At 37.3% G+C, this 19,694-nt stretch overlaps 1 protein-coding gene across 1 annotated transcript in view; it reads right to left on the bottom strand.

The window, feature by feature from the left end:
• PREX2 (phosphatidylinositol-3,4,5-trisphosphate dependent Rac exchange factor 2) overlaps nt 1–19,694 on the bottom strand; it is a 277,450-nt gene that overhangs the window by 34,455 nt on the left and 223,301 nt on the right. The window contains exons 36-37 of the mRNA XM_058528828.1: nt 2,130–2,196; nt 1,701–1,891 (exon numbers count right to left, since the gene is read on the bottom strand). Coding sequence (XP_058384811.1) covers nt 1,701–1,891; nt 2,130–2,196 — 258 coding nt within the window. The remainder of the gene's footprint in view (nt 1–1,700; nt 1,892–2,129; nt 2,197–19,694) is intronic.

Raw genomic sequence — 19,694 nt, 5'->3', positions numbered from 1 at the left:
TTTATTACGTGTTTCCCCCAACACAATGCACACTATATGAGAGAAGGGACTTTATTTTTTCAATGTTGTATCTCCAGCAACTAGAAGAGGGCTGGCACAAAATTGGTGCTCGATGCATATTTACTGAGTGTCTAAATAATGAATGAATAAATGAATGAATCAATGGGAACAGAATGAATGAACATGAGTTGATCAGAAAGGAGAGATCACTTCTCTGCTAGTAAAAACATTATGAAATAGTATTTTCTTCGTTCAGTTGCAGATGATATTTTCAATTAAGCTCTTAATAAGCTTGCAAGAGAGCACAAAGTACAAAGCAATTAAAATAAAGGGGAAATTCTGTATATTTTGTCAACTGCAAAAATATAATGCTCCTTTCAGAGAAATAAGGTCTTGTCACATTTCATATGCAAGAACATGCTGCGTAGGACGTGAAAACTAGAATTCGGGCATACCAAGTTGAAATGGAATTTCAAAGACAAGAACCTGCTGCCTTGAATTGTCTTCTCCCACTTTCTACCTCTTCACCCTGATCCATCAAAACTCAGTTCACACGTCACATTCTCTATGGAAAGTTCTAACCATCTCAAAGATCTATTTTCCTTCTGAATCTTATTTTTTAGCTATAACTTTCCTAGGTCATTTACGTTTTCTTGCAGTCTACGTTTGTTATTTTTTATTATGTTTTTGTTATCTTATTATGTTATATTATTATTATTATTTCTGTTATTGTTTTTTGTTGTGTGTTGTTCATGCTTTACGTCTCTAACAGGAGCATCATCACTTTATGGCATTACACAGCCAATAGCACCCGCTGTAGTCTTTTGCACGGGTTAGGTACCAAGTAAATTTAAGTAAATAATAACCACCATCCTCAAAATCTAACTGTCCTCATACTAAGATGAGACTATGACAGGTGAGAAAACTCTCTGCCTACTCGGTACAATGAGGACTAAATTCTCCCCTATTATTTCCACCTACATGGTTTCACTTGCTTGTGAAAATGAAGAAGTGACAAAAGAGGAGCAAGTGATTAGCAAGAAGGACTTGACTTCGGGTTCCCCACTCACATTTAGCATCTGATGTAGCTCTATGAATTCATATCCCTTCCTTGGCTGTCCCAGACAGAGCACAGTTGCCTCAGACAAACCACCTGAGTAGGATCCATCTAAGATTTCCCCTTAGATTTTCAGGAAGAGCACAGTGTGTGGACTATAATCTTGCCAGGGGTAGGAGGACACTATTAACCCCAGGGCAGCATCTAGCTCACAACAATTGGGTAAGAGGGATCCAAACTACTGAACAGCAGAATGTCCATGAAGTACAGTGAAAAAAGTCTCATTTAGCTAGTTGCATCAGCTCCTACGAAGCAAGTTCCTACAGTGAATAAAATTGATGCATAATTTTGTACCTAAAGTATAAATCTTGTAACATAAATTCAAGGGTGATAAGATCCTGGGCCACGATGATAGATATATGGGACTGCATTCATTTGTATGAATAAATAGTCACTGAAAATATAAGAAGGAAAACCTGAAAATACTGTGTAAGAATTATCTAATTTCTAAAATCTTATTCCAAATACATCTGAGTCCCTTGAACGCTTCCAGTTATAATTTCACGTAGCCAAAATATAAACAAGACCCTCCAGATGAAATTCGGTACAAGAAAGATGCAGGTAAGGCGGGGAGCTCACTTACCGATGCACACCGCTGTTGCACATGATGATGTGGCAGGCCCCGAGCCTGGTGCACAGCTCCGAGGAAACTGACAGCAGTCCCACTCCGGAGGCACTGCAAGCCGTGTTCGCACAGGCAGCTGTGCGCTTGGACCTGATAAACGAGGCTACCAGTCGATAAAGTTCATCCAAAGCATTGAGAGGCCTCATTAGCTGCAGAAAAAAGTGATGGACATCAAGTTCAACATGTTTAGTGGAAAGAAATCCTTTCAGATGGGATACGATTCATATAACTCTTAATGAGCAGTCTAAAATATTTTGTTATGGAGGTAACAGAATTGGAGATACAAATATTGATAAATACCCACTGCTCAAGAACAATAGCAGAAAAATTAAATAAGGGAGGTATATAAATGGTAAGGCATCAATAAATGCAATCTTCTATTTTTACCTTATCTACATAGGCAGCTTTGGATGTGGAGTTTGGTGGCGAATTTGACTTGTCCAAATAGAATGCCCTGTAAGAATCCAAAGAATAAGTTATCATTTACTGTTAGAAAAAATAAAATGCATGAAGATATACAAGTTTCACTGATTTCCTTTTAAAAACAAATTAATAACTAAGTGTTGAACGCTAGGATGGGTGGGATTGCATAAAACAGTCAACAGTCTTCCATTCAGAACAATAATTAAAGCTACCACCAGCGCCATTACATACATACATACACACATAGAGAGATTACTTAATTTGTGTATGCCTCAGTTTCCTCTTTTGTAATTTGGGGATAACATTAGCTTCCACTCCACAAGGCTACCAAGAGGATTAAATGAGTTATGCTTAGAACAGTACATAGCACAGAGTAAGCGTTCATTAATATTTGCAATAATTAATGTTAAAAAAGTTGAAGAAATACATTTTCTTGTGACTATTGGAGAACATTAGTTTTCATTTATTGTGCAAGTGTAAGGTTATGAAAATAATATACAAAAAACTAATTTTAAACAGACTACCGAGCTGGATTCTTTCAGCCATTAAGCAATGCTCAGATAGGAAGTTAAACCCTCTTCGAGGATACACTGGTTCTTTTTTGTCACCAGAATGCAATACGGTAACAACTATCTTAATACACTAAGTGAATCCTATTGGCCTGCAATAATTAAATGCAATTTCCAAAGAATTATTGCTGAGTTTGCTTAGCTATTGGCTCAATACTAAACAGAAATTTTAAGGGAATGACCCATGAAGACAGGATACATTTAAGTTATATTTAACCCAGTATCTATTTTTGATGTGAAATTATCTTCAAGATGTGAACACTTAATACTGATGTACCAAAATAAGTCCCATAATGTTAGAATGATCGTCAGACTAGATATTGAAATAAAACTGATTAGACTGGTGTTTCAGAGCACCATTTAGGACCTCAAAATACTGGCAGATTATTATCAAATGCATGGGTAGTAACGGGCAAAATCAGTGAGGGAGAACTTTATGCCTAGCACTGGTCTTCTGTGACAGAAGACACACACACACACACACACACACACAGTGCTATTCCCATTACTAGTAGTAGTGTTGTTTGTTTTCTGTCTTTTTAAGTTAAAGTAGCATGGATTAATCAAGTTTTACACTTTAAATTAGGAAAGCTTTACTTTAAGAGTAACTTGCAAAATGAAAATTACGGTCATTCTTTGTTGTTAGTGCCGTAGAGTCGATTCCAACTCCTAGCGCCCCTGTGTACAGCAGAGCGGAACCCTGCCCGGTCTTTTCGCGCCATCCTTTGTCCTTCCAGCATTGTATCAGACAATGCTCCGCTGCTAGTAATGGGTTTTTTTTCATGGCCAATTTTTTTCAGAAGTGGGTGGCCAGGTCCTTCTTCCTAGTCTGTCTTAGTCTGGAAACTCCGCTGAAACCTGTCCACCCTGGGTGATCCTGCTAGTATCTGAAATATCGGTGGCATAGCTTTCAACATCACAGCAATGCGCATCCATCATAGTATGACAACCAACAGTGGGTAGTGTGGTTCCCTGACCAGGACATGAACCCTGGGCCGTGGGGGTGAGAATGCTGAATCTTAACAACTAGACCACTGGCATAGTTACTGAGAATTAGTTTATTCACCTCTCAAACATAAATTCAAACAATAACAGAAAATAATTTTAAATGGGTTAGTATCCCAAGTTGGTTGTTACTTCTTATAGTTAATTTTGAACTCCTAGGAGATATCCATGTGCCATCTTGGAACAAAGGTTGTACCTCAAAGCTGGAACCCACAGAGATATCTTGATCTGATGTCCCCAAACCTTTACTCAAGTGTGCTTGGTAGAAAAAGCAATGTGGTGAAAAAGAGCACACAAGTCGACAGACAAATGATTCCCTCGGCCTGACCCAGCTACCTGTTGCTCCTGAGCACACAATGCTGCCAGGAGTACGGGGATGGCAGCGACCCCAGGCGGTGTCTGGCTCACGTCGATTGGGTTACAGTGACATGAACCACTGCAAAGCGGAACATCCATCAAGTGCCATGAAAATATAGTTCCATTTAGCTCTTGAGTCAATATCTACTAAGAGCATTGGATCGAGAACAACATCAAAGGAATCTGAGATATTTTAAAACTTTCTAGTTTTTCCCCAGTATCAGAAGGAGATAACAATCTAAGGGGATTGCTGTTATGAGAAGAGGAAACGAGCTTGAATTGTGTGAGGTACAAAAATATACAATGGGACTGGAGCCAGGTTCGAATGAATGAGCAACTTAGGCCAGAGTGGGTAGACTCCAGGGCATCATAGGCTCTGATGAAGACTTTAGGTTTTAACTTGTCTCATTACCAGAAGACGGGCTTTTTTATAAACTTTATTGCTGTGCGCAAAAATTCGCGTTCTCCTGAATGTTCTGAGTGTCTTTTCATTTCAATTACACAGGTATATATTTAGGCTAATACTATAAAACTCATGTACGCACCACCTCACTTTAACAAACCTTAGCATTCTGCACTTTTGCTTCACCTTTGAAAAGAAATGAAACATTATAGATATAGGCAAGCCTTCTTTTGCTCACCCTTCTCCACTCACATTCTTGTTCCAAACTCTCCCTCCCCAGGGTAAATATCACCCAGAAGCTGGCATTTACCTCTTCCATGCTTTACAAGGTCACCCACATGGTTAGCCCAAGTGGAGGTACCAAAGAATAGCTGTGATCATTTGTCCACATCCTTGTTCACAACAATGTTATTAGAATTTGAACCTTTTTATTTTCAATTTGCATATATTTGTTGGCCATCTGTATTTCTTCTTCTTTATTGCCTGATCGTATTTCTTACTTTTGTGTAGTCTTACTTCTTTTTTTTTTACATAAAAATTAGTTATTACTTTTTATAGCAAGAGTTAAATTTGATGACATTGAGAAGTTTCATTTCCTCTTTACTTTTTTTTTTTAATCTACATTTTCTTTCTAGGCTTGCTTCCTCAAGAATATTCAGTTTTTTAAAGTTGATTATTCAATTAATATTTTTGGTCAGTTCTGTCAGTGGTAAACTCCGGCATAAAATTCTAGAATCTAGATTGGACAGTACATTTTTCCCCTCAATACTGCTCTTGGTGTCTACTCTTAATCTGGTTGTCTTTGTTTGGGGGCTAGTCTATATTTTTTTCTCTGATAGGTTAAGATTTGCTTTCTATCCTCGATGTTCTGAAGTTTTCCCACAAAGTATTTAGGCGTTGATTTATTTTTATTTATCCAGATAGGTTCTCAGAGTGTACTTTCAATTTGAAGTCTTGTGTTCAATTCTAAAATAATCTCAGCTATTATCTCTTCGCATAACCTCATGGGTTTTCTCTCTCCCCACACACAGACACACACACATACACGTGCACACTTTCTTTTAAGATCTTATTTTCCCATTACCGAATTTTAGGTAATTTCCTAAGTAATATCTTCCAAGTGAAAAAACTCTTGTCTTTGTCAAGTCTAGAGTTTATCCTTTCTACTGGGAATTTTATTTCAATGACTATCATTTTCATTTCCAAGATTTCTGCTTCTTCTTATTTCATTTCTACCACTAAAAGGTAAACTCCCCATGAGAATGTAAACTCTGTACGATGATATGAATTTTATTTATTTTTGTTCGTTGCTGCATGTCTAGCACCTCTAACGGTATGTGGAACATAGTATGATCCTAATACATATTTGTACATAAATAACTGGATAATTGACTGTTTTTTTTTTTTAGGATTTTCTAACTTTTTTATGGATAGCAATCCTTTGTTTACATTTTGAGCATGCAAAATTTATTTTGCCAGGCTGTTCCAATATTTTAATTTCTTCTGGGTCAAATATATTTTCAATAGTCAATTTCATTGGCTCTTTCTTAGTGTTAAGCTTCCTAATGTGCTTTGGAATTTTGTTTTGCAAGTTGATTTAAGTGGGAGGATTTTTTATTTAGTTTTATTCAGTTTTGTGATACAGTTCCATCCCCTATCTCTCATCATCCTTCTCTTACAAATGATTTTGTGCTCATTTTGCACTCAGAACCACCCGTCTATTGTCAGTTTCATAGTGGTGATTCAAGTATGACATCATGCTGACATCTGGATTATTACCAGTCACATCACTGAACCAGTGAGTGATTTGGTTCAGTTCCTAGTTTAATGGCTGTGTTGCCTTCCTCTTGCCATCTTAAGCCCCTCCTGCCATCCTATGTCCACAAAAGCTATAGCATCAAGCAGGAGATTTTTCATCCTTTGCTCAGAAGTAGAGGAGTCCTTCTCTTCTCCCTGGTTTCAAACTGCGATGCTGGCTCTGGATCTCCACCTAGCGTAGAATGACTTTCATTTCTCATTACCCTGAAGAAGTGGTACTACCCCCCTCTCTCTACCTCCAGAGGCCAACAGGCCAGAGGCCTCAGCACAGCTTACAACTCATCACTTGCATTGCCTTTTGATTTGTGGGCCACTGAGATGACAAATTATGAGCTCAGCTGTGAGTTTTACATTTTCTGTCTTCATATTTTATCTAGCACTGCAGAAGCTTGGAACAGAGGTGGTCCTTCAAAGCTGGCACCCACAGAGAAACCTTATATCAGATGTCCTCATGGCTTCCCTCAAGTGTGCTTGGTAGAAAAAATAATGCAGTGAAAAAGAGTACACAGGTCCATGGAAAAATTATCTAGCCCCCCAGGGTCTCAAGTACCTCATTTTTACGATGGATATTCGAATTGTCTAACGTATAGATAGCAAAATGTTGAAGATTCATTAATGCATGTGAAGTGCTCAGTACTGTGGTAAGCAAATAGGACTCATTCAATAGACAATAATAACTATTATTCAGATGCACACAACGGGAGGCATCTCTTGGAGTATTTTTAGCCATAGCAAGGAATAAAAATAAGGCCAAAACTTCCTGCTTTCCCCTAAGGCTATCTAGATATTTTATGATATATGTACAAAATGAAAACGAAGGAAGATACTTGGAATCCACATAATTCCATGATCAGTGCACGAGCACAGGTTCAGGTCTAAAAGGAAAAGAACCTTTTGTATGTTCAAGAAGAGTGTCATTTCAATGGCTTAATCAGGTGCATTGCTTGTAGAAACTGCAGCTCTTCTATACCTTGAATCATTTGAGAAGAAAAACATTCTATAAAAGCAGTCCATGGGTCATTAGTACCACCTAGGAAAACTTCACGACAGAAACTTGCCACTCCGGCTCGCCACACCGAGCACTCTTCCTACTTTCTGAAAGAGATGTTCCCTTAAAAAAAAGTTGTCACTGACCCAGTCCAGAGCAGGATCATACTGATCTAATTCTGCTATATTCACTTAAATTGACTTGGCAGAAATCTTCAAATTTTCAATGGGGCAAAATCTTTAAAGAAAAAAAAACTTGTTTGATGAAGACAGCCAGTAAAAAAATAACTTTTATATATTTAAAATGTATAAATGCCCACATCAAGCGAAACCTTATTCACTAACAATCTCATCTTTTCTAAGCTGCTATATAGCAGAACTAAAAGAGAAAACGCCTCTAATGGTATAACTGCACTTCCAAAATACTCTTAGAAGAGAAAGGCCTACTACAAATTCAGAGTTAAATATATTTACTGATCCACACTTGTGCAAGTAGTTAATATTTGTTAACCCATTGTTATGAAAAGCAATAAATTATTATAAAATATATCCATGCACTGATGAAGTCTGGAGAAAATAACCACGAAATATAGCTACCTTGATACTCTTATAAAATTTACATAGGCAACAAATATTTTCATTCAACCAATTATTTGTTAAAATAAGAATTTGGGCTTGAGGGTACTCCCCATCAGACAAAAGCTTGTTCAGCCAGATATTTTACCATCCCTAAGGTTTATAGGTATTTATAGAACTTCAGTATTTTTCAGAATATGACAACTGTGGACAGGAAATAAATTTCTAATGCACTTGCCTTAATTATAAAAGTTTTGCAATGCCTCTTAGCAAAATTTATGAGAAAGTTAATGGTAAAATTGGATTAATGCCAAAACTGACCATAGTTTATTATGCTTCTGAGGCTAGTAAGAATGAAGTCATGGTCTTTCGTTTCAATATAGCAAATCTTATTAAGACCATTTTGAAAGCCCTGCTGCTATTTTACATAGGCCGAACAGTAACTTTCCTTTCATGCTGGCATACATCAGGCTTCACTGTCACAATGTGTAAATTAATTCTACCAAATAAAATGGATATATTATGATAACATTTTTTCATCTAGTCCCTATAGAATAAAATATCCATGAAAAAGGTGATAATGTTATAAGTTACAATAAATAGTGCTATAAATATATGCAAATCAGATAACAACAATGAAACTAATCTTGGGCATTTATCTCATACAATCTAATAGCGAAGACAAGTACACAGGTATCTGTAATGCAAGGCAGAAAGAGAGAGGTGAGTTAAAAAGTGCAAAACTTCCTGGGATACCCACAGGAGGAAGAAGAAAGGCCATATAAGAATATGGCACAAGAGCCAGACTTAGGCAGATGGATGGGATTCTGAACAGGTCAAAATGGCAGCATTTCAAGTGGAGGCAACACCGTGAACAACAGAACACATATAGAAACAGATGGAGCCAATTTGGCTGAAGAACAAGGTCACGTAAGGTAGAGAGAGAGAATGGTGGTAGGCTGGATCCATATTGTGAGGAACTTAAATACCAAACTAAAGAATCGTAATTAATTTGTTAAACAATGGAGAAGCACTATAGCAAAAATTAAGCTACCAGTAAAAAAGCAAGAATAAATAGAAAGAAATACACGACACATAAGACATGAAAATTTAGGGAATGTAAAGCTGCAAGAGACCCTAGAAATGAAAAGACTATCCAGCATTCACAACAAGACCATGACCATGGTAATGGAAATAGGGAACTGATGTTTGTCATGAGGGAAGGAAAACGAGTTTGGAGAACACTGAGACTAGTTTATGTAGAGTTATGCAAGGTAATATACTAATTTAAGAATTAGGAAAATGCTTTCTCAAACGGGTAAAGAATTAGGATCATAGCTCTAGAGGGTCAGGCTGGTGCTGCAGGGATGGTCAGGTTTTTACACAAAGAGAGACAATGCAATAGCCTGTTGTAAAATATTTAAATCTGTTAATTTTGTCATTGGAGATACACAGAGGCTAAATCAATTACAAAAGTGACATTCTTCTCATCTCGCACTTTTTTTCTCCTTTTTCTGGGCATGTTGGAGGACATCCAATTTCCAAGAGAGCTGATTAGGCTGTAGTGCCACTAGTGTTTTATAAACAAAGAGGAACAACTAAAGTATTCAGCTCAGATCTCTGTTATATTCTTCTTTCTTCTCCAGATCATTGCTTATGAGAAAAACTCTATACTTATAATAATTTACGGAAATTTCTCACTTGGCCAGACTCATATATGCTTCTCTTAATATCACATCATATCCCCAAATATTCTAAACTGTATGAAGTAGTTTTTGGATTTTAGCAGTTACTCTGCATTTCAAAGAAGGAACTATAACAGTGTTAGGCCAATTATGGATATTAGTCATAGACATGATTAGATATGTCATTATTACAATGGTAGAGCAGTTGACTACAGGTGCGACTGGGTGTCTCGTGAGTATTATTGTTAAACTGCATTCAACTATCATAACACTAAATTTAGGAAAAAAGAATTCTACAAAAAATCTCATTAAAAGACATTGATCACTTGTATAAATGAAAATCACCAGACAGGTTCAACCTGTGCTCACAAATGGGTAAAGGATACATGATGAGTAATTAGGTGGGAGAATGTTAATTTGCATCTCTATCCCACTCACCTTCCATGCCCATAAGCATTAGCCTTGACTTCTCTGGAATATGTTTTACTTAAAGTTACGTGAAGAGAAATCTTGATTACTGAGATAACCTTGGATTTGTTTGGATAAATTTTTTTTTTGGCTTGTCAAAAATCAAGCACCTAAGGTTATACTCCTTATAGAACTGCTTATTATCAATTAACTGATCCATTTCTACTTGTGTGTTGGGCAAAAAAAAAAAAAAAAATCTCCTGGAAGGTTAATAAGACAATATGTTTGACCACAGAGAGTAAGACTTTCTCACATTAAAAAAAAAAAAGAAAAGAACGCATTTCTCTGAGGCTTCGCTTATGCCCTGGAAACAAAATTATGACATCAGAGGCAGTGGAGATGTACCCCACTACCCCCTACTGCTGTTGGTAACCTCATTTCACTCTTCACCTTTTTGACAACCTTCAACCAGTGACTTGACTGGGTTAAAATTCTATTCTCTGCTTTCCAAACACTCCTTTACTCCACTTCCATTTTGCCCTTCTTTTCTGGAGTCCACTAGGGTGATATTCCTTTCCTTTCCTGCAACATGTATACATCACCACAGGTACCATCTACTGTTAAAATACTGCATATATACATATTTTCCAGTGGCGGCACTAGGCTGGGCCATTACAGAACACAATCTCTTTGGAAACGGACAGAAAAAGCAAATTCTTAAAAATAAGACAGCCTTTCCAAGAATAAAGTTTCATTATATTAAAAACAAAACATCTTGTTATACCCAAGAAAAACAGTAAAGTCAAGTAATATTTCTATTTTTACAATAATTCTATTTAATTTAACAACAATTATGTTTACAGAAAGTGTGGCACTTCTATATTAAAAAAAGGATAATTTTTAGGTTTAAAATCATGAAAGTCTTATAATGGCTCAACTAACAGTAAGGTGACAAGTCAGCTCCTTCTCCTTCATGTCTTTCTCTTTCCCTCATTCCTTATTTGACTCCAGTCAGCCTTCAAAATTACCTTTATGAAGCACAGACACAAACCTTTCATTACCATGCTTCAAGTCATTCAAATCTCTCCAGCACCCAACATGTACAATTTTGGCATTCAAGGTCTCTCTTAAAATTTGAGAGGAAGGGTGTTTAACAATCCCTCCTCAGTCAGAAACAGCTGTGATCCAGAGAAAAATACTCATAGAATCCTTTGCAAGCCTCATAGTAGTGTTGTTTTACCTATAAATGACCCTAGCAAGAAACAGTACAGCAAAATTCTTGTTCAGGTCTAAGTAAGAAAAGATTAAAATAAATATGATTAAGTACTATTACATTGAGATTTTAAGTCCTTAACTCATGGCTTTTATATTTTTACACTAGAACCTATAAAAATTTGTGCTTTTCATTACTGGTAAAATTCAAGGCCAGTAGTACAGCACCTGATACAGAGCTCGTCACCCAATGTTAGCCATCATTATTATCATTATTCACTCTTTATACAATACAACCTTATATGATACAATCCCACTTACAATTGCAATAAAAAGAATAAAATATCTAGGAATAAATTTAACCAAGGAGGTGAAAGACCTATACACTGAAAACTACAAGACATTGTTGAAAGACATGGAAGATGACACAAAGAAATGGAAAGATATTCCATGCTCATGGACTGGAAGAATTAACAAAGTTAAAATATCCATATTACCTAAAGCAATCTACAGATTCAGTGCAATCCCTATCAAAGTCCCAATGACATTTTTCACAAAAATAGAACAAAGAATTCTAAAATTTATAGGGAACAACAAAAGACCCCGAATAACCAAGCAACCCTAAGAAAAAAGAACAAAGCTAGAGGCATTATACTCCCTGATTTCAAAGTATACTACAAAGCTCTAGTAATCAAAACAGCATGGTACTGGCAGAAAAACAGACACACAGATCAGTGAAACAGAATTGAGGGCCCAGAAATAAACCCACACATCTATGGACAGCTAATTTTTGACAAAGGAGCCAAGAACATACAATGGAAAAAAGAAAGTCTCTTCAATAAATGGTGTTGAGAAAACTGGATAGCCACATGCAAAAGAATGGAAGCAGACCATTATCTTATACCACACACAAAAATTAACTCAAAATGGATTAAAGATTTGAATGTAAGACCTGAAACCATAAAACTCCTAGAAGAAAACAGAGGCAGTACACTTTTTGACATCAGTTTAGCAATATCTTTTTGGAAATGTCTCCTCAGGCACATAAAACAAAAGAAAAAATAAATGGGACTACATCAAACTAAAAAGCTTCTGCATAGCAAAGGAAAACATCAATAAAATGAAATGACGACCCACCAAATGGGAGAAGATATTTGCAAGTCATATATCTGATAAGGGGTTAATACCTAAAATATATAAAGAACTCATACAGCTCAACAACAAAAAAACAAATAACCTGATTAAAAAATGGGCAGAGGATCTGAACAGACATTTTTCTGAAGAAGATATACAGATGGCCAACAGGCACATAAAAAGATGTTCAACATCACTAATTATTAGGGAAATGCATATCAAAACCACAATGAGATGCCACTTCATGTCTATCGAAAAGGCTATTATTTTCCATCTGTCAGGATGGAACTAGACCTTTGGTGGTGAACATGATGCAGCCTATACAGAAGTCAAAATATAATGATGTACACCTGAATTTTATATAATGCTATAAACTAATGTGACCTCAATTTAAAAAGTTATTACTAGGGGCCGGCCCCGTGGCTTAGCGGTTGAGTGCACGCACTCCGCTACTGGCAGCCCGGGTTCGGATCCCAGGCGTGCACCGAGGCACTGCTTCTCCAGCCATGCTGAGGCCGCGTCCCACATACAGCAACTAGAAGGATGTGCAACTATGACGTACAACTATCTACTGGGGCTTTGGGGAAAAGAAAAAAAAAGAGGAGGATTGGCAATAGATGTTAGCTCAGAGCCGGTCTTCCTCAGCAAAATAAAGAGGAGGATTAGCATGGATGTTAGCTCAGGGCTGATCTTCCTCACAAAAAAAATAAAAAATAAAAAAATAAAAAGTTATTACTAGAAAGACAAGAAATAACAAGTGTTGGAGAGAATGTGGAGAAAAGGGAACCCTCATATACTGCTGGTGGGAATGTGAATTGGTGCAGCCACTATGGACAACAGTATGGAGATTCCTCAAAAAATTAAAAATAGAACTATCATATGATCCAGCTATTCTACTTCTGGGAACTTAGCCAAAGAATATGAAAACACTAATTTGAAAAGATATATGCACCCCTATGTTCACTGCAGTATTATCCACAATATCCAAGACTTGGAAACAACCAAAGTGCCCATTGATGGATGAATGGATAAAGAAGATGTGGTATATATATACACAATGGAATACTACTCGGCCATAAAAAAAAGATAAAATCTTGCCATTTGTGACAACGTGGATGGACCTTGTGGGTATTATGCTAAGTGAAATAAGTCAGATGGAAAAAGACAAATACTATATGATTTCACTCATATGTGGAAGCTAAAACAACAGCAACAAACCACCACCAAACACATAGATACAGAGCACAGATTGGTGGTTACCAGAGGGGAAGGGGATGGAGGGAGGGCAAAAGAGGTAAAGGGGAACATTTGAAGCATGATGGATGGCAACTAGACGTTTGGTGGTGAACACGATGTAGTCTATGCAGAAGTTGAAATACAATGCTGCACACCTGAAATTTATATAATGGTATAAACCAATGTTACCTCAATGAAAAAAATTTTTTTAATTTTTAAAGAAAAATTGTATAGATATAAGGTATACAATATGATGATCTGATATGCATACACATAGTGAAATGATTACTACAGTCAAACTAATTAACATATCTCCTCACACAGCTACCATTTTTTGTGTGATGAGCACACCTGAAATCTACTCGTAGCATACTTCCATTGTTCACTAGAGTATTAAGCATAGACATCATGCCTGTACATTAGATCTCTAGATTTATTCATCATATATAACTGTAAATTTGTACCCTTTGACCAACATCTTTTTATTTCCCCCATCCCAAGACCATGGTAACCACCGTTCTACCCTGCATCTATGAGCACAAGTTTTTTTTTTTTTTTAGATTCCACATATAAATGAGATCATACAGTATTTGTCTTTCTCTGTCTGGCTTATTTCACTTAGCATAATGTGCTCCAGGTTCATCCCACTCTGTCCTGGTCTGCAAGGTTTCTGCTGAAGAATCTGTTGATAGCTTTATAAGGGTTCCTCTGTATATGAGGAATTGTTTTTCTCTTGCTATTTTAAAAATCCTCTCTTTGTCTTTGATTTTAGACAATTTTATTATAATGTGTCTTAGAGAAGATATTTTTTGGGTTGAAACTTTTGGGGGACCTATAAGCTTCATGAACTGGGATATCCAAATTTCTCCCTAGATTTGGGAAGTTCTCAGCTATTATTTCTTTAAATAAGCTTTTTGTTCCTTTCTCCCTCTCTTCTCCTTCTGTGACTCCAATAATGCTTAGGTTGCTCCTCAGTGCAACCTTTATTATTCATTATATCCATTATTCATGCAGGCTTTCTTCACTCTTTTTCATTCTTTTTTCTTTTTGTTTCTCTGACAAGATAATTTCAAATGTCTTGTCTTTAAGTTCACCGATGTTCTCTTCTGCTTGGTCAAATCTGTTGTTAAAGCTCTCTATCAAATTCTTCAGTTCAGTTATAGTACTCATCAACATCAGAATATGTTTGGTTTCTTTAATGGTTTCTATTACTTTGTTAAATTTCTCATTTTGTTCATGCATTGTTTTTCTAATTTTGTTTAGTTGTCTATTTGTGTTTTCTTGTAGTTCACTGAATTTTTTTAAGAGAATTATTCCGAATTCTTTGTCAAGCAGTTTATAGATCATTCATTTAGAGTAGGTTATTGGAGGTTTATTAGTTTCCTTCGGTGGTGTCATGTTTCCTGGATTATCCATGATCCTTGTGGTCTTACATTGGTTTTTATGCATTTGAAGAAGTGGGCAACTCTTCCAGAGTTTACTGACTGGCTTCAGCGGTGAAAGCTTTTCACCAGCCTATCCAGAGATCCCGAGAGGGCCATCTGGTGGAGTCTGCAGGCAGGCAAGTCTGATGCCTGGGTCAGCAGGTGGGCAGGTTTGGTGTTTGGGTTCGCAGGAACCAGCCTGGTGCCTGCGTCAACAGTTCACCTGGAGCCTGGGGTCGTGGGGAGTGGCCTGGTGCAGGGGTGAGCCTAGAGCCTGGGGTTGCGGGGACTGGCCTGGCTAGGGTCTGTGGTGAAGTTGGGTGCTTTGTTTACTCTCCTCTCCCCCATGGGGAGGGTGTCTCTCTCCATACTGGGCTGGCCAGGCTTGGGGGAGGGGTGACAAAGGTAATGTGAAACTGTCTTTCCTAGCCTCTTAGAAGCATCTTTTCTTATCTGTGCTATAATCTCTCACCTGTAATCCTTGGCTCTTGTGAAGGTATTTTTATTCATGGAGAGTTGTTCAAATTGATGTTTCTGTGAGGGGAGGAGCATTGGAAACTGCTATACCACCATCTTGCTGGTGTCACTTTCCCTTACTATTCATTCTTTAAGACCCATCTTCAACATCACCTTCTCTCTCAAACTTCCTAAGTATCTTTAGAGTAAGTGGCTCTTCCATATACCCCAGCACCTTGTACATTCCTTAATGTCAATATCTACTGTTGTGCATCGCAAGGATTTGTTTACGTTTCTCTCCCTCACTAAACTATAAGCATCTTAAAGACAGAGACAATGTACGTTTTGTCTTTATTGTTCCATCACCTTACACAGTGCCATGCACACTGAGTGTTTGATATATTTTGGTTGAATAAATGAATAAGTGAATTTCCTAAATTTATTGATAAATAACAGCTCTAAACCATTTCCAAGGAGAATGTGTCTTCTTTCAAGAAAAATTTTGTGTCAGAAAGTATTGGAGAGCCAGCCCTGATGGCCTACCAGTTAAAGTTTGGCATGCTCTGCTTCGGCATCCCAGGTTTGGTTCCTGGGTGTGGAACCAAACCACTCGTCTGTCAGTAGCCATGCTGTGGTGACAGCTCACATAGAAGAACTAGAAGGGCTAACAACTAAAATCTACCACTATGTAACGGGGTTTTGGGGAGAAAAGGAAAAAAGAGGAAGATTGGTAACAGACATTAGCTCAAAGAGAATCTTTACCAGCAAAAAAAAAAAAAAAAACGTAATTGTTCTGATATTTAACAAAAAGTATTGGAAATCATCTACCATGAATAGTAGCTATTGGTCAAGAAATAAATGCCAAGCATAATAAATTTTCTTCATCACAAAACATACATCACTCTTTTAATATTTTGCTTATGAAACTTATAACAGAAAAAAGATAACTGTGTGAAAAAGACAAAACAAAGTCACTGCCATATCTTAAACTTTTGAAGTGCTTAATTAAAATCAGCTGAAGCAGTGTCACTGTTTTCTAAGTTATTAAGGCAGACAACATTTCAGAAATGAGTCTTATAAATAACTGTAGACATCTGCTTCAGAGGGAAGGTCGGGGAAAATGTAATATGACTATAAATATGGATATACAGACATTAGAAAGATGTCATTAGCAGAATTTAGAGACAGTGAATACGGTAAGTGAAAATGTATTAAGAAATTGATCTTCCTTGGGACTCTTTTCTAGTAGTTTCATTCTTCAGAGGAGCGAACAGACCAAAGGTAAGTTTTAAAGAACTATTTGGAATCGAATATAATCTTCACGAGGGCAGGGACTACATCCTGTGTATCACTGTGTGTCCAACACCTAGAAAATTGCCTGACCCACAGCTCAGTAAATATTTGTTAAATGAATCAATAAGTTAATAATTTAAGGGTAAATAAAAATCAGTGTTGATTGACCAGGAATAATCTCGTGTATTATGTACTGAGTACTTTTCTTCCCACAAAGATTTGTAAGTTTGATCAAGTTCATTCTAATTAAAAAGTAAATAAATCTTCATTGACTCCACGTATATTTTAGAGACTGTTCAATAACCTCCTTCCTCTTCCAACCAAAATCTCTCCCAAAAAAGTCTAAACTTGCTAATCCTACCTCCAAACCTTCATCCCACGCTCCTCAGCTGGCTGCAGTCAGATCTCTACCCACCCCACTACTCGAACCATTCTCCCTAATGATGCCAACGACTTCGCACTGGCCAAATCCAGTGGACATTTCCAGGTATTATTTTCTGAATCTCTTTTTATATATAGCACACTTGTTAACCCACTCCTTCTTCAGATTCTCTATCCACTAAGTCTTTTGACACTGGCCTGGTGCCTTGTTGGTTTTCACATACTTCCTGAACCTTGCCTTTCTGCCTCCTCCATGGGCTCCACTTCTTTATCTATCCCTTCAGCATCTGTTTTCTGACTTGCCTCACTATTCTCACTCTGACCACTCTCCTGGATCATCTTTTTTCCTCTCAGGGACTCAAATCTGTATATTTCTAAACTCTGGAGTTGTGTACTTATGTATTTGTCCAATAAGCAAATAAGAAGTCAGGCACAGTGCCAGGCACTGGGGGCAAAAGGGTGAAAATAAGACAATATTTACCTGCCAAGAACTTATGTTTGAGAGAGAGGACAATAAATAAGTAATTACAGTCCAGTGTGATAAGTGATCTAAAAAGGTTTAGCAGAGCGCTTAACGCACATTAGTGAGCACATTAAGAAAAGCAGGTATTAGGCAAAGGGAATGAAGGGTTTTTAAAGCATACGGAGAATCTTAAGAGTGAGAAGAGGAATGGTCCATTGAGATCATGGCACTTAAGTCTGTGCAGAGCTACTGCCCTGGAGAGAGGGGAAGGCGTGAGAGATGGCAATTGGGAGATTACCCAGCAAATATAAGCAGCAGTTGAATGAATGAATGAAAGAACAGAAAGAAAGAAAGAGGAGGATACAGGGAAGGAGACAGACAAGGGGAAAGAGAGAGGGAGGGAGGAAAAGAGGGAGAGAGATGAAGAGCCTTATCCCTTACTTACCTCTTATTTGTCATGGATTCTGCTATGTCGCATGAGATAGAAGCGAAGAGGTAAACGAAGTGAGACTTAAAAGATTTTTTCCCTCGTCCCTATTGTTGATAAAATACTGTAAATCTGTCTAACCTTCCTGAAATCTTTGTGGCATTCAACAACAGGGACTTGAGAGTAATAAAAAATAGTAATCCTACACTCTGGTTTTCTGGACATAAGGACATGTTCTTAAATACTTTCATTAATTACTTCAACAAATATTTTTTGAGCATCTATTGAGGTATAAAGCAAGGTTCCATGTTTAAGAATACAGCAACAAACAAAATTGAGACAAAGTTCCTCAGGGAACTTGCATTCGAATTGGCACACATGAGATGTGAACGCCCTTCATTCCCCAGTAAGTGTCTCAAGAACCTGACTCAGCAGGCTTTTTTTGTGGGAAAACAGAAACTCCTCATCCTGGCTCTTCCTATACTGCTTTTCCACTACAGTGCGGCCCTGTCCCCGATGTTGTTTTCAACAACATTTCCTCACCCAGACGCAGGACAACCTTGTTTTCCCTCCTTCAGAATCTGCTCTCAGCTCACTTTCCAATTGCCATCCCCGTTTAGGGAACACACACACATATGTGAAAGGCCAAAGCAATATCTCTCAGCAGCAATTGATTATTTTAAATCTCAGCCTATGTCCTCTAGGTCAGTGCCACTCAAGATGTGGTTCCCAGACTTAAGGAAAGAAACCGTCAGCAAGAATTTAGAAATTGCATAACAATTTACACTGCGTTGACACACAAACATTCAAAAGCACTTGTCATATTGAACAGGGTATAGACCAGTGCAGTAAGTCATATGTGATGTCAGTTGCAGAATAGTCATGTAAAGTAGGGTCACATTGCAATAAGTGATATGTGAAGGTCAATTTGTCAACTATAAATCAAAAGTGTATAAAAATTGAAAACAAATATAAGCATTCACTTTTATTTAAAACTTGTCATCTCTACGGTCATTTTAATTTTTAATCAGAATTTTAAAAATTAATGTTTTAACATTATTAACTAAATTAGAGAAATAAGATTGGTAGTATTTATCCATAATTTACAGGTGACAATACAATTTCACTGGATTTTTGTTAAGAACTTGCTTTTAAATCTCTTTATCTCTTTTTCCCCTCCAATCAACATATCTCTGTGACACCGGTTTTCTTCTACTAGACAGTTATTAAAACAGGCATAGAAAGAGTTTAGAGGTACATTTTTCCCTGTGAGCTGTGCTGTCATTCCAACCTAGATTAGTCACCAAGCAAGAAACTAGTTCATTTCTCATACCGAAAACTTTAAATATCACTACATGCGGTGTTTGTTCAAAGTATATGTAAATATGTTGAATATGGAGAATCACTATTTCACTCATAACTTTTATTTTTGATTGCAGAATAACAAAAATGACTTTAATGGCAATTCTTTATTAATTGCCTAAAGAGTCTGGTAGCATTCAAGCGCAGCAGAGCAGAGCTGAATGTGATACTTTTCAACTAGTTTTTTTTTTTCCCTTTTTCTCCCCAAAGCCCCAGTAGATAGTTGTATGTCATAGTTGCACATCCTTCTAGTTGCTGTATGTGGGACGCTGCCTCAGCATGGCTGGACAAGCAGTGCGTCTGTGCGCACCCGGGATCCGAACCCAGGCCGCC

The sequence above is a fragment of the Diceros bicornis genome, chromosome 33 (assembly GCF_020826845.1).
Source record: "Diceros bicornis minor isolate mBicDic1 chromosome 33, mDicBic1.mat.cur, whole genome shotgun sequence".
NCBI classification, from domain to species: Eukaryota; Metazoa; Chordata; class Mammalia; order Perissodactyla; family Rhinocerotidae; genus Diceros; species Diceros bicornis.
This window is presented reverse-complemented; position numbering and strand designations above follow the sequence as displayed.